At 35.3% G+C, this 16852-nt stretch overlaps 1 protein-coding gene across 2 annotated transcripts in view; it reads right to left on the bottom strand.

Moving 5' to 3' along the window:
- Positions 1-435: 435 nt before the first annotated feature.
- ACAD11 (acyl-CoA dehydrogenase family member 11) overlaps positions 436-16852 on the bottom strand; it is a 69117-nt gene continuing 52700 nt past the window's right edge. Inside the window, exons 14-20 of one of the 2 annotated variants that reach the window (XM_058181009.1) lie at positions 14135-14201; positions 13664-13749; positions 12953-13024; positions 12364-12518; positions 12058-12174; positions 2228-2337; positions 436-1008 (exon numbers count right to left, since the gene is read on the bottom strand). In XM_058181009.1, coding sequence (XP_058036992.1) covers positions 894-1008; positions 2228-2337; positions 12058-12174; positions 12364-12518; positions 12953-13024; positions 13664-13749; positions 14135-14201 — 722 coding nt within the window. In that variant the 3' untranslated portion in view covers positions 436-893. The remainder of the gene's footprint in view (positions 1009-2227; positions 2338-12057; positions 12175-12363; positions 12519-12952; positions 13025-13663; positions 13750-14134; positions 14202-16852) is intronic. The other variant, XM_058181011.1, reaches the window with a different exon arrangement.

Below are 16852 nucleotides of genomic sequence, written 5' to 3'. Positions count from 1 at the left end.
TAGTCTCCAAAAAAAAAGGTCTGGAGTCATTACTTATTGCACATTATCTTAAGAAATACAATAACTGGTATTTAATTGCTAAAAACAGTTTAATCTAAGAACTTGGCTCAAAATAACTACATAATAAACAATAATTTGTTCATTAACTGGCAGACTAGGGAAGGTCAAATCAGCTAGAGGAAAATGGAGTATAAAAATAAGAAAACTCCAGAAGATTTTTTTAAAACAACCTGCTATAAATGCAAAATGCTAATAATTTGCCATTTAATTTAAACATATAAATAAGCTGCAATCTTCATCACTATCGCAGCTGCTCAAGACTACCTAAGCTGAATACTTGTTGCCATCAAGATACCTACATGAATGAAAAGATTTTTTCTGTGGAATCCTCTTATTTACTGAATTATTTGTTTGATAAATTCAAAACTAATCAGCTCAGTAATTAAAATATTTTTATTGTTCAAAGCAGATTACAAAAATGTTGAATATGTTCATTTATTTGTTTGATGACCATTTTCAAAGGCTGTATTTATATTTACCACAGCTTCCAAAAAAAGGAAGAGAAAATTTCACTAGAGATGAAATGAATGGAAATCTTAATAATGTAATATAGTAGAAGTATATGAATAATATAGCAAAACTTTCATTTTCATCATTCCCAACAGCAAACAGCAGGTCCCTTGTGGTTGGCAACAACTCTAGTGCTCTTATTCCAATTTTGCAATTAAATGACTTATCTTTTCTGCAGAAATAAAGACAAATTACTGAAATTTAACCAAGGTTTTGAAATTTAACCAATGTTCCTCTTTAGGTTATTAAGACATACTTAATTTTAAGAAAAATGCTATGTGGAGGAGCATTATATGAATTGCCATCACAAAATAAAATAGTTGTTACAGGTGTGCATTCAGTTGCCCGGCTTGGTCAAGCAGTTCTAATTTTGCAATTGCTGAGAGATGAACTTCATCAGGCCCATCTGCCACACGCAAAGTCCGAATATAGGCAAACCTGTGAAAATATTAAGATTGTGTCAATTCAACAATACAGAACAGAGCTTGGTAGCTGCTGCTTTAGCACTCTTTCTAGTTGTAGTATTGGAACATACAATAACCGCTGTATGTAATATAGGCAAGAATAGCCAAAATTTAGTTAAGTCTATAGTTTTAATAGTGTAATTAAGCTTTAATAAGATAGTGTATGCTTGGTGAAATCACATTATCTTTTTGGCCAAGAGAAATGACTGAGTGGGATGATTGAAGTTCTAGCAGAGACAAACCTTTTGAACTAAAAACCTAAACAATAGTAACATGCATGCCTACATTTACAGTGCCTTAAAATTAGCATCCTATTATGATTTGAAATTTAATTTAGCTTAAAGCACAATAAAGATCAGATTTAAAGAATCAAAGTATTTTAAATTATTATTATTCAGGACAGTACTGAAGTTGCAGGGCTCATGAATCTTAGATGAATTTCAGGCAATAACGCAAACCACAAAATGATTAGACTACTGGATTAGACTACTTTCTGGCTCTATTTGCACAACAGCTAGCAAAAAAACAAAGCCAACAACTGCAAAGGTTACTGAAAAACTATCAGTTCCTGCATTCTAAACATTCTTTCAGGGCAGGGGGGAGAAATCACAATAATCTAATCAGAGTTAGAGGGGATGATTACTTGCCCACCATTCTTCAGTACAGATGCAAGGATAAAAGGAAAAAGATGAGAAAGTGATGAAGACATAAGTTTTGTTGGCGCTGCTCTTTCATTGTTCTGGAACAAACAATTGACGTGACTAGGGAAAATTAATTTAACCCAAGATTTATTTACACTTTGTAATCCTATTTTAGTTGGCCAGTGATGATAGGGTGAGGGAGCATGAGCATCTCAGATTATTGTGGGACATTAAATTCACACATCAAATATTTTAGTTTCCCACTTCATTGAGAGTATCATGGATATTTAAACAAAATATTGCTTCCTCACTAGAAGGAAGAATTAATATTACAAAGGATGCAGAAAGCTAGTTTGGCACACTGCAACGATGTCAATAATGTTGAAAGAATAAATTCAAAGTTTAAAATTTTCCCATTAAAATAAGGGATACCAACTGCTTGGCTACAGTCTTGATCTGCCAAAACTGAAGATTTAGGAACTTAGTACCCATTATACATGGTTGTCAGGAGGGTTCTAGTGGGCAGAGTTGGTGCTAGTATTTTCCACTTACATTTGAGCCAATGGGAAGTCTTCTGAGAATCCAGCAGCACCACAAATTTGAATAGCACAATCTATCACTTTAAGGACTGCGCGGGGTGCCACCACTTTGATCATAGCAATCTGTGAAAATGATTTAGAAATTTTCAGATTAGTGTAGAAATAAAAATATAATTTATGGCTTCCGGTGGCGCCACCTTCTTCGCTGAGTTCCTAATTAAGGAGCTCCGTACTGAACTTCGTAAAAGCCAGGAAAACACCGGCTTTAATCTCCTTCCCTGGATGAAAGGGAAAGATAAGAACTGCGGGGGTGTGGTAGACCTCCCCAGGGGCTTTGTTTTTTATTAAGCAAGCCCTGAGGGTCGAGAGTCCCATAAATAATCCTGCCAAGCTCCAACTTCAGTGCATGCCTGCAAAAGCAGGAATAGAAGAAAGTGTCCATTTCTGCTAATTGTCTTATCTTTGTGGATTTCTATAAGCAGATGGAATGAGCACGAGTGAACAACTACTGGATTGCAAGTATTTTTGATTTCCTGACTTCTACCCTTTTAAAAAGAGAAACTTTTTTTTCTTTGTTTCAACTGACTCTTTAAAATGGCGCCTGAAAGGGAGTGAAAGTGAAGAATGGAATTCTAAACAACCTGTGTAAGTATGTGTAAGAAATGTTATGTGTGGATTTTAATGAAGTGAAGTGAGCTCTCCTATACTTAAAGGGGAAAAGAGAAGTTTCTAGACTTATATTTTGTGAATTTTAAAAACTGAAATGGCTACTAAACCACCTAAGACTGGGGGTAGAAGGGGTTCTGAACCAGCTTTAAAAGATTTGATTAAAGAACAAGGGAAAGTCTTTGAAGAAAAGTTTAAGGAGATAATGGATAATAATGAGAAAATAAGAGAGGAAATAAAAGAGAATAATAAAAAAATAAGAGAAGATATTTTGATGGCTTTCCAAGGTTTGGCAAAAAGACTGGAGGTGGTGGAGGAGGAGGTGCAAGAAAATGCTCAGTCAAATCAGCAAATAGAAAATAGAATGGGGGGAATGCAAATTAAATTGGACAAAAATGAAGATCAAGTGGTGGTGATGCAGTATAGAATGATGGAAGGAGCTCTGAGAATTAGGGGCTTGAATGAGGAGAAAGGGGAAGATTTTAAAAAAAATTTATCAGAAGCTCTGGCTGAATTTATTGAACTTGATCCACAAGAGGTTGCTTATCAAATTGACAAAATTTATAGAGTTAATTCCTGGATTGCTAGGCAGAAGAAACTTCCTAGAGACATTGTGGTTTATTTTTTGAAAAGAACAGTGAGAAATCAAATTTTGCAAGTTGCATTTCAGAAAAACTTGAAAATAGGAGAACAGGAGCTGAAGGTTTTGAAAGAGATTCCTCCCAAGATGTTAAGGGATAGAAAGGACTTTACATTTTTTACACAAGAACTTAAGAAATACCAGATTCAATTTAGATGGGAGGTTCCAGTTGGTTTGACAGTGTATTATCAAGGAAGGAGATATCGTATTGATACAGTGCTTAAGGCCAAAGATTTTCTTTCCACCGTGCTGAAACTTGAAGTAGAAATAATAGAAAAAATAATTCAAGAGACTCAAATGGGTGTGGAAGCTGAGGTGATTCCAATGATGTTACCATCTGAGGAACAACCACAAGAACAAAGACTGACGAGGGGAGCCCTTAAGCGTAAAGAAAAGGAGCAACAAACTCAAAGTAAATTTCAGGATTCTGCTACAGAAGCTACAGAAGCAGTGGGAGGAGCACGGCCGAAGATACGGGAGGACAATCTTCAGCTGATCGCTCAAAAGCTTCAGCAGGCCAGTAATGGCAAATAAAATCTTGACCTGGAATGTCAATGGTTTGAATTCAGCTCAGAAGAGAAGAAAAATATTTCATTATTTGAAACAATTTAGAAATGATGTAATTTGCTTACAAGAAACGCATATTAAACTATCAGATCAAAAGTACTTAATAAACTCAAAGTTAGGTAAACATTTTGTTGCCTCTGCTTTGGACAAAAAACATGGCATAGTGGTTTATTTGAGAAAAGATATACCAGCCAAGTTAATAGAGGCAGATATTCACGGAAGATATATTGCTATTGAACTTACAATAGAAACAAAAAAGACCTTTTTGTTTGGTATATATGCACCCAATCAGCAACAAGAAAATTTTTATAGAATGTTATATGATAAATTGATTCTATGGGATTATAAATCGTGTATTATATTGGGAGATTGGAATGGAGTAATAGATACACGAAAGGACAAGAGAACTTTTTCTAAGAAGATACCTGCACATGCAAAGCTGCCTAAATCCTTTTTTGACATGATAGAAGATTTTGAGTTGAGAGATGTATGGAGACTGCGGAATTTGGAGGAAAGAGACTATACTTTTTTCTCTGATAGGCATCAATCCTTCTCACGTATTGATTTTATTTTAATTTCTAATGATTTGCTTTTTAACGTGAAGAAAACTAAGATATTTCCAAGATGTTTGTCTGATCATAGTCCTGTTTGGATGGAATTGCAATATGGAAAAGAAGGTGGAAGAACTTGGAGATTAAATGAAAATTTGTTTAGATACCAGGATAATGTAAATCAATGTAAAAAGCAGATGAAAGAATTTTTTGATTATAATTTGAATAACGAAACATCGATAGAAATGGTTTGGGACACCAGTAAAGCTTTTATGAGAGGTGTATTAATATATATTAATAATAGACAGAGAAATAAGCAACAAAGACAGCGTAGGTATTTAGAAGAGGAAATTTATAAGAAACAACAATTATTAATACATAACCCGCATGATCAAAAACTTAAAGATGCAATAAAGTTATTACAGAATCAATTTAATATGATAATAGCTGATCAGGTGGCAACAAATATACAATATGCCAAACATAATACTTTTTGTAATGCAAATAGGCCTGGTAGGTGGTTAGCATATACCTTAAGGAAAAGACAAAAACAACGTACTATGGAAAAATAGAATATAAAGGTAAAGAGAGATACCAACAGGATAAAATTAAAAAAGCTTTTTTAGAATATTATACAAATTTATATCTTAAAGATAATATATTGAACAGGGATATTGATAATTATTTGAAGGAATATAAGGTTAAAAATTTAACTTTAGAACAAACAGATGAACTGAATCGGCCTATAACTTCTGAAGAAATTATTTTGGTAATTAAACAATTAAAAATGGGGAAAACCCCTGGTATGGATGGTCTTACAGTTAGTTATTATAGGAATTTACAGGATGAGATGTTAGGTCCACTTAAGGAATTATTTAATCAGATACAAATAGGAGGGGGAATTCCCCCCTCATGGAGAACCTCTTTTATTTCATTGATACCAAAAGAGGAACAGGATTGTTCTAAACCTGGGAACTATAGGCCAATCTCGCTTTTAAATAATGATTATAAGATTTTTGTTAAAATAATAGCTAATAGATTAATGTTGATTTTGCAGCGAAGAATTCATAATGATCAATCTGGATTTATAAAAGGGAGACAGATGAGGAATAATGTTAGGCAGATTGTTAATTTACTGGAGTATTTAGAAAAGAAAATTTTTATTCCAGCAGCATTTATTTTTCTTGATGCAGAGAAAGCTTTTGATCGATTGCATTGGGATTTTTTATTTAAATTAATAGAAAAGATGCAATTTGGAGATGGTTTTACAAGAATAATTAGGGCAATTTATGGAGAGCAAACAGCACAGATTATAATTAATGGTAGCTTAACAGAACCTTTTAAGATTGCGAAAGGAACAAGACAGGGAGAAGTAAAGGAGATAGAGGGAATTAAAGTTAGACAACTTGAATATAAGCTGAGAGCTTTTGCAGATGACCTGGTGATTACTTTAACAAACCCTATAAACTCTAGTAAATCTTTGTTGGAAATAATTGATCAATATGGGAAGGTTTCAGGGTTTAAGGTAAATCAGAAAAAGACAAAAGTGATAATAAAAAATATGGCCAGACAACAGAAAGAAAAATTAGAGGAAATAAAAGGATTTGAAATTGTAAAGAAGGTTAAATACTTAGGGGTCTATATTACATCGTCAAATGTGAAATTGTATAAGAATAACTATGAGGTTTTATGGCAAAAAGTTCAGAAGGAGTTGATTGTTTGGAAAAAAATGCAATTATCCTTGCTGGGGAGAATAGCTGCTATTAAAATGAATGTTTTACCTAGATTTTTATTCCTCTTTCAGATGATACCAATAATTAAGAAAGATAAGAATCTTGAGGAATGGCAGAAGGGAATTAATAAATTTATATGGGAAGGTAAAAAAGCTAGGGTTAAAATGAAAATAATTCAAGATTCCCGGGAAAGGGGAGGTTTAAAAATGCCCAATTTTAAATTACACTATGAAGCAGCTGCTCTCTCTGTAATAAGTGAGTGGTTTAATTTAACAGAGGAAAGAATTTTGAATATAGAAGGTTATGACTTGCTATATGGATGGCATGCATATTTAATTTATGACAAAAAAGTGGATAAGGTCTTTAAAAATCATGTGTTAAGAACTGCTTTTCTGCGTGTTTGGAAAAAATATTCTTACAAACTAAATTATAAGGTTCCTATATGGGCAAGTCCTAGACATACAATAGAGAATATAAATATAGAACAGAATCAGGAAATGATTACATATAAAGATCTTTTGTATACTGAAAGAGGTAATTTGCAATTAAAATCTCTGCACGTACTAAAAGAAGAAGGGAAAAATTATACTTGGTTTCAATATGAGCAACTACGTGCTAGATGGAAGGAAGATCAGAAAATTGGTATAGAGCAGAACGAGGGAAATTTGGTAAAGCAAATTAGAAATCAGTCTCAGGAGCATATAAAGAGATTGTATAATGTGTTACTTGAAATAGATTCTGAAAGGGACTTGGTAAAGGACTGTATGATAAAGTGGGCACAAAATTTTCAGGAGCCAATATTATTGGAAACTTGGGAAAAAATTTGGGTTAGAAATGTTAAATTCACGCAGGCATAGAATCTGAGGGAAAATTTTTATAAAATGTTTTATAGATGGCACTTAGATCCTAAGAAATTGTTGTGTATGTACCCAGATATGCAAGCAAAATGTTGGAGATGCAATTGTGATGATGCTACATATTTTCATATTTGGTGGACTTGTAAGGATATAAAGGCCTTTTGGATAAAAATTTGGTGGATTTTACAAAATGTTTTGAAAAAGAAGATAAAGTTCCTGCCGCAATTTTTTTTGTTGGGAATTATTACGGACTGTACAGTAATTGAGACTAAATTGATTTTAAATCTAATAACAGCAGCAAGATTACTAATAGGACAATACTGGAAGAAAAAAGAAGTACCTACAATAGAAGAATGGATATTGAAAGTTGCCAATTTGGCTGAGATGGCGGAGATATCAGCCTTTTTGAAAGACAATACGCAAGAAAGATACTTAAAGGAATGGAAAAAATGGATTGACTATATTCAAAGTAGATATCAGACTAAGAGTTATCAGACTGTTTTTGAATGGTTATGATGTATTATTTTTGATTGTTTTCGGGGGAAGTTAGGAATTGAAGATTGTAGGGGTATAATTAAGTTGGGACGAAATTTTTTTTAGCATATGTTTGTTTTATTTTTAATTATACCTTGTGCTTTTTCCGGGAAGTCGGGGGGGGGAGGGGGGTTGTGAAGGGAGAGGGGAGGGGAAGTGGGGAGAAAGGGGGGGGTATTTCTGTAAAACCTTTTGAATAAAAAAAAAATGTCATTTATGACAAGCTGAATTTTGAATCTAAGGAGGTGAAAAACATTCTAGAATTTGATTTTTAATTGTTTCTAAGCCTGAGAGCTTTTGAGTGGGACATAGCAAATAGGAATGAAGCATTGTTAACATGAGTGTCAATCTTACATTGAGACTTTGTTAATAAAACTCCCTATTTATGACTCTGTGATCCCTTATTTTGTTGCTTTCTTAACACAAATAAATAACTGCATAGTAGAGGATAACCACAAGAACTGTGAGATAATCTTATCAAACTTGGTCCAAAGAAGAAAGATTCATATTTCATTTAGCCATGAAGTACATAAAGTTTTGGGCACTATTTATATCTCAGCCTAATGTTCCCTTCAGTTTTTGGGGGAGAGATGATATGGATTCCATAATAAAATTCATCAGTATACACAATAGAATTAAATCAAGTTTATCAATAAAAGATACAATTCTTCAAAATTGAAAGATTACTTTGAGAATTACATAACATAACATAATAACAGAGTTGGAAGGGACCTTGGAGGTCTTCTAGTCCAACCCCCTGCCCAGGCAGGAAACCCTACACCAGTTCAGACAAATGGCTATCCAACATTTTCTTAAAAATTTCCAGTGTTGGAGCATTCACAACTTCTGCAGGCAAGTTGTTCCACTTATTGATTGTTCTAATTGTCAGGAAATTTCTCCTTAGTTCTAAGTTGCTTCTCTCCTTGATTAGTTTCCACCCATTGCTTCTTGTCCTACCCTCAGGTGCATTGGAGAATAGTTTGACTCCCTCTTCTTTGTGGCAGCCCCTGAGATATTGGAACACTGCTATCATGTCTCCCCTAGTCCTTCTTTTCATTAAACTAGACATACTCACCTCCTGCAACTGTTCTTCATATGTTTTAGTCTCCAGTCCCCTAATCATTTTTGTTGCTTTTCTCTGCACTCTTTCTAGAGTCTCAATATCTTTTTTACATCATGACGACCAAAACTGAATGCAGTATTCCAAGTGTGGCCTTACCAAGGCATTGTAAAGTGGTATTAACACTTCACGTGATCTTGATTCTATCCCTCTGTTTATGCAGCCCAGAACTGTGTTGGCTTTTTTGGCAGCTGCTGCACACTGCTGGCTCATATCTAAATGGTTGTCCACTAGGACTCAAAGATCCCTCTCACAGTTACTACTATTGAGCAAGGTACCACATATATGGTACCTGTGCATTTTGGGTTTTTTTTGCCTAAATGTAGAACCTTACTTTTTTCACTGTTGAATTTCATTTTGTTAGATAGCGCCTGATGTTCAAGTCTGTCAAAATCCTTCTGTATCTTGAGCCTATCTTCTGGAGTGTTGGCTATTCCTGCCAGCTTGCTGTCATCTGCAAATTTGATGAGTTCCCCATCTATCCCCTTGTCCAAGTCATTGATGAAGGTGTTTTTTTTTTGTGTGTGTTTTTTTTTTTGTTTACATTTATACCCCGCCCTTCTCCGAAGACTCAGGGCGGCTTACAGTGTATAAGGCAATAGTCTCATTCTATTTGTATATATTTTTACAAAGTCAACTTATTTCCCCCCCAACAATCTGGGTCCTCATTTTACCTACCTTATAAAGGATGGAAGGCTGAGTCAACCTTGGGCCGGGCTTGAACCTGCAGTAATTGCAGGCTTTGTGTTCTTAATAACAGGTCTTAATAACAGGCCTTACCAGCCTGAGCTATCCGGCCCTTTTTTAGAGTACTGGGCCTAAAACAGAGCCTTGGGGTACTCCACTGCATACTTCCCTCCATGTGGATGTAGTTCCATTGAGGACTACACGTTGAGTGTGGTTGATCAGCCAGTTACGAATCCATCTGGTGGTGATGCTATCTAACCCACATTTTTCTACTTTATCTAGTAGTAGGTTATGGTCTACTTTATCAAATGCTTTACTGAATTCCAAGTAAATTATATTGACAGCATTCTTCTGGTCCACTAATTTTGTCATTTTGTCAAAGAATGCAATGAGATTAGTCTGGCATGATCTGTTTTTGACAAACCCATGTTGGCTTTTGGTTATTACTTTGTTTGCTTCTAGGTGTTCAGTGATTCGTTGCTTGATTATCTTTTCCAGAATCTTCCCTGGTATTGAGGTCAGGCTGATAGGTCTGTAGTTTCCTGGATCTGTTTTTTTTTCTTTTTTGAAAACATAATGATCTTTAATAAATCACTAGAGTTGTGCTGTGTTCCTTCTTGCTTCAAATACTCTACTATCATCCCAGTGCCAAAGAAGCCCACCATCTAAGAACTGAATGACTACAGACCAATTGCTCTAACATCTGTAGTCATGAAAACCTTTGAAAGGCTAGTGCTATTCCACTTGAAAACCATCACGGATCTGCTTTTAGACCTCTTGCAATTTGCATACCAAGCAAATAGATCAACAGATGATGCTGTTAATATGGCTCTGCACTACATCCTACATCTTGAATCTCCAAAGACCTACGTAAGGGTGCTCTTTGTAGACTTTAATTCAGCGTTCAATACCATCATTCCAGACACTCTTCTAACCAAGCAAAACAGCTACAGGTACCTGAACAAACTTGTAAGTGGATCATAAGCTTCCTAACAAACAGGAAAAAGCAGGTGAAGTAAGTAGAATCACATCAGATACCTGTACAATTAGCACAGCACCACCGCCAAGGCTGTGCGCTTTCCCCACTTCTCTTCTCTCTGTATACCAATGACTGCATCTCTAATGACCCATCTGTTAAATTACTGAAGTTTGCAGATGACACAACAGTGATTCATCATTTGAGACAATGATGAATCCACATGCAGACGGGAGGTTGAACTACTAGCCTCGTGGTGCGTCCGGAACAATCTGGAACTGAACGCACTCAAAATCATAGAAATGGTGGTAGATTTTAGGAGAAACCCTTACATACTTCCACCTCTCACAATACTAGACAACACAGTATCAACAGTAGAAACCTTCAAATTTCTAGGTTCTACCATATCGCAAAATCTAAAATGGACAGCTAACATCAAAAACGTCATCAAAAAAGGACAATAAAGAATGTTCTATCTGTACCCACTCAGAAAGCTCAAACTGCCCAAGGAGCTGCTGATCCAGTTCTACAGAGGAATTATTGAGTCTCTCTTCTGCACCTCTATAACTGGCTGGTTTGGTTCTGCAACCGAACAAGACAGACACAGACTTCAGAGGATAATTAGAACTGCAGAAAAAACAATTGCCACCAATCTGCCTTCCATTGAGGACCTGAATACTGCATGAGTCAAAAAGAGGGCTGTGAAAATATTTACAGACCCCTCACATCCTGGACATAAACTGTTTCAACTCCTACCCTCAAAACGATGCTATAGAGCACTGCACACCAGAACAACTAGATACAAGAACATTTTCCCGAACGCCATCACTCTGCTAAACAAATAATTCCCTCAACACTGTCAAACGATTTACTAAATCTGCACTACTATTAATCTTCTCATTGTTTCCAACACCCATCTCCTTCCACTTATGACTGTATGACTGTAACTTTGTTGCTTGTATCCTTACGATTTATATTGATTTTTTTCCTGATTGCTTATTTGTAGCCTATGACTATCATTAACTGTTGTATCCTTAAGTGTTAAACTGGTACCCAATGACTATCATTAAATGTTGTAAGTGTTATACCTTGATGAAGTTATCTTTTTTTTAATGTACACTGAGAGTATATGCACCAAGACAAATTCCTTGTGTGTCCAAACAGACTTGGCCAATAAAATTTTCTATTCTATTCTATTCTATTCTATTCTATTCTATTCTATTCTATTCTATTCTATTCTATTCTATTCTATTCTATTCTATCTACTATGTATTCAATTATCAACTGGTTAATTTACTGTGACATCAGTTCACATCATTGACAAATTTAAACCCATTGATTTAAATTAATGAACCACACACACATATATGTTTCTAAAATCCTGTATTTGCAAATATTTATGAAAGCCACCATTTTCTTTTGTTCTCAGCAAAAACAGTTTCATTAGTTTAATTAAATTCCTGATAGTTTGTCCCTTCCTGTCATCCCCATACAAAATTTCAGTCCTATTACCTCTTTCCTGGCTGCTTTATTGCCCATGGCATCTATTTTATTAGCTGCTTTCAATGTAAGCAGCCTTGCCTGTTCAATAGCAATGCGGCACTCAGCAATCCAATGAGCAACAACTTCCTATAGGTAAATAAGGCAAAAAGCAAATTAGAACATGCAGTTTAAAAACAAAACCACACACAGTGCTCAGATTTTAAAAAATGATCTTATTTTGCTACCCTATGTCTCTTCTTATCAGCTTCATGTCCATCTTCAAATTGCAAAAAGTGTTTTTATACACAAGATTATATAATTAGGTTGTGAACTCACATGATGATAGAGTTTCTTCCCAAATGTGACCCTTTGGGCTGATCGCTTACACAGAATCTGGAGAGCAGTTTCACCTGCTCCAATTGATCTCATACAGTGGTGAATGCGGCCCGGTCCAAGTCGTTCTTGAGCTATTTCAAATCCTCTTCCTTCTCCTGTGTTACAAAAAGAAAAAGGTAGTTCTTCTTTTCACTTTGTGGGTAATTACATAATTATTTGCTACATTGGAATGCAAAATTTCTGACTGATAACAACTTTCTAGGGTCTCAGACAGAAAGTTTGGATAAGTCTGGACACTTCTCTTGAGAAGCCTTTTCAGAAGTGATTGCCATTGCTTCCTTCCTAGGACAGAGAGAGTGATTAGCACAAGGTCAACCATCTGGCATTGTGCCTAAGGTGGATTAGAACTCCCAGTTTCTAGCCTGATTTCTTAACCACTACACCAAATTGGCTCTCATATGTATGATACAATTGTCTAAAGTTCAAAAAGTAATGGCAAAGCTGGTTCCTCCCAGCTCAGATAATTAAACCAATAAATGTTTTTTGACAATCCAGTAACTATCAGAAGAAGAAGCAATTCAAGACTCACCCAGTATCAGATGGGTGGCAGGGACACGAACATCATTAAAATGTATTTCAAAATGTCCACCATGAAAATAATCTATAAAAATATGAAGACAATCAAGTATCAATTAAAGAAAACTGTCAGCAGTGTTATTTAGAAAAAAAGATCTAATACAGTAACAATAACAGTAAGTCATTCTCTCTTGGAGAATGGAAATAAAAATAATACTGCAAAGAATCCATCAAATGCATGTAGCATTTTAGGAATGTAATATTTCTGCACAGTTCAGTGTCTGAAACCTTTTCTATAAAGTCAACCAATCTACCTATCTGGCAATAGAATATGTAATGCATATAAAAAAGTAAATTTGTTTACACCACCATGGCTGCTGCCTTTCTTTTTCTTTTTAACCATATCTTGGAAATACCCATGTTCTCTCTCTCTCTCATTCTCTCTCTTCAAACTGAGCATAAACTAAAAAAAACCCACTGCATTAACCTTACAATAGGCTTCCTATCAGAACTTCAGGAAACTCACTGCATCTCACATATTTTTTCTCATTGCATCTCAGATATAGATGGTACAAATACAGTTCCATGCATACACCAGACCTACATAGAGGGCCTTTATATCCCCCCCCCAATTCCCATCTTCCTCCTACAGCTCAGAAATCAGACAAATATTCAGACACAACTTTAAGCACTTGAAGTACAAGCAACTGAAAATTCCACTTACCAAAATACCCAAAGACTGAAAGAGGCCTTATAACTTTCACTCCAGGTGTATCCATTGGTACAATAATCATACTATGCTGTTTATATCTAATTGAAATAAAAGTAATAAGTGATATTGAATACTGAATAAGACAGTAACGTAAGACACTCTGGATTAACAGTAATTTCTAAAAATTATCAGTTTTCCTACATGCACAGCACTCTCTACTAGCACTGATTATATTACCTAGTTTGGGTAATGAAACATACAAGCAGGCTCAGAGAGCACCAAAAACCCTCATGTGAACTCTGAGTTAAATATTCTCCTTTAACACTTACGATTCTTAGAGCAGCAACCTAGAAGTTATTGACAGTATCTTAGCAGCTGGGAAGGAATGTGATAGAAAATTACTCCACAGTATATTATACCAAAAATGAATGTTGTTTCTTGTTCCATACATATTTCAAACAAAAACTGAACATTCCTTCTTACCTAGATGGAGAAGTATTTTTATCTTTGCCCATTACAATAGCGAACTTGCAACTGGGATTTCCAGCTCCTGACAAATGAACACAAAAAGAATTTATTGCTTGAAACCTTTATCATTGGGTTAAGAATCTATAAGATTTTTAACTTTTCAGAAAAGAAAATACAGTTACAATGATCAATAGACCTTGCTTTCTAGTAAATTTAAAAGCAATAGTTAAAGAGAACATTGGAACACTGAGTGTGAAAACCTGGAAAACTACTTCCAAATAGAATAAATAATATTAGCCATATGTAGAAAAACGCTGGTATATTATGCTGGTATAAGATGGTAGTTTACATTAAGGCAGAAATCCAGAAGATTTAGCCGTCACCCCGATCTACAAATAGACCAATTTTACTAACTTTTCTAATGGTTTTGGACTTGCTATTAATATAGATCTGTGGTAGTCAACATGGTCCCTACCGCCCACTAGTGGGCGTTCCAGCTTGCATGGTGAGCGGTAGGGGTTTTGTCCGATACTGAAGCACTTTCCTTTTTTTTAATTTAATTGACTTTTTAGAAAAATTTCATAGCATTATTTAAAAACATTTTCATTAGGTTTTCATAAAATTCCACATGACAATTTAAATTTCTGAAAATATACTATTTCTGTCGCCCATGCATAAATTTAGTTCACGTTACCTAAATGAAACTAAATGGACTATGTGCATACTTCTTAAAAAAGCTTTCCTCTAATATAGTAGAACCCTTAAGTATAATTTTTGGAAAAGCCTTCACGACCAGTTCCCTTCCCAAACTTTGGTCACTAGCCATGGTCATCCCTGTCTTCAAAAAAGGAGACCCCAGCTTAGTTGAAAATTACAGACCTATCTCTCAATGCTGTGTCACCTGCAAAGTAATGGACCAATCCATTATCATCAACCAATCTATTACCCCTTCACCTAGAAACAAACAATCTACTCTCTAATAAACAATTTGGTTTCAGAAAAAAATTATCATGTAACTTACAACTTCTTCACTGCAAAAACATATGGACTACAAATCTTGATCAAGGCAAAACAATAGATGCAATTTACATAGACTTCTGTAAAGCTTTTGACTCAGTGGTACATGACAAACTTCTAAAACTAAAATCCTACAGCATCTCCGGACCCCTCCACAATTGGATAACAGCGTTCCTGTCAAACAGACAACGTGGTCAAAATAGACAGTGCCCTATCAAATCCTGTTCCTGTCAATAGTGGTGTTCCCCAAGGCAATGTTCTTGGACTAACACTCTTCATATTATACATTAATGATCTCTGTGACCATATTAAAAGTAATTGTGTTCTCTTCGCTGACGATGTCAAACTATTTAACATTACCAACAATACAGCTACCCTTCAAAAAGACCTTGATTTTGTGTCAGAATGGTCAAAAACTTGACAACTCCAAATCTCAACCAGCAAATGCTCTGTCTTACACATTGGAAAAAAGAATCTAAACACTAAATACAAACTCGATGGACATTACCTTACAAATGACCCCCAACCTGTTAAAGACCTTGGAGTTTTTATATCCCATGATCTAAGTGCCAAAGCCCAATGCAACTACATCGCCAAAAAGGCTTTAAGAGTTGTAAACCTAATCTTATGTAGCTTCTTCTCCAGAAACACTACACTACTAACCAGAGCTTATAAAACATTTGCTAAACCAATTCTTGAATACAGCTTGCCTATCTGGAACCCATACCACATTTCTGACATCAATACAATTGAACGTGTCCAGAAATATTTTACAAGAAGAGTTCTCCACTCCTCTGAATACAACAAAATACCTTATGCCACCAGACTTGAAATCTTGGATTTAGAAAATTTAGAACTCCGCCACCTTTGACAGGACCTGTGTTTAACTCATAGAATCATCTATTGCAATGTCCTTCCTGTTGAAGACTACTTCAGCTTCAATCACAACAATACAAGAGCAAACAATAGATTTAAAATCAATATTAACCACTTCAATCTTGATTGCAGAAAATATGACTTCTGTAACAGAGTTATTAATACTTGGAACACACTACCTGACTCTGTGGTCTCTTCTCAAAATCCCCAAAGCTTTAACCAAAAACTCTATTATTGACCTCACCCGGAGGGCTATAAGGGGCGTGCATAAGGGCACAAACGTGCCTACCGTTCCTCTCCTATTGTTTCCTTTCATTATATCCAATTAATATAATTATTACATACTTATGCTCATATATATGCTTATATATTATATTGTTATTTTCATGCTTATGCTTATATATACTGTTGTGATAAAAATAAATAAATAAAATAAATAAATAAATGACGCTATAGTGCAACCTCAAACAAAAGAGCCTCGTCCCAGAATAGCTCGCGCATCTCCCCTCATACCATCCAGCTGTAACAGACAAGCAGATCTGGTAGCCGGCGCCCCCTCCCAAACCCAATCCACGATGTGCGAGAGGCATGCACAGACGATAATACACGGCGCATTACTGTGGAACCGGAGGGCAGTTAGAAAATTTTACTACTAACAGAGATACAAAAGTGGGCGGTAGGTATAAAAAGGTTGACTACCCCTGATATAGATGAAGCAAAACATACCCTAAAAAGACAAATTTGAATAATAATTTATTGTTTACATTCAGACATGAGATAGTTTTCTTGAGCATAATAGCAATAGCAATAGAATTTATATAGTGCTTCACAATGCTTTAC

Source organism: Ahaetulla prasina, chromosome 4 (assembly GCF_028640845.1).
Source record: "Ahaetulla prasina isolate Xishuangbanna chromosome 4, ASM2864084v1, whole genome shotgun sequence".
Taxonomy (NCBI): domain Eukaryota; kingdom Metazoa; phylum Chordata; class Lepidosauria; order Squamata; family Colubridae; genus Ahaetulla; species Ahaetulla prasina.
Note: the sequence above shows the minus strand (reverse complement) of the source record. Positions and strands in the feature narration are given on the sequence as shown.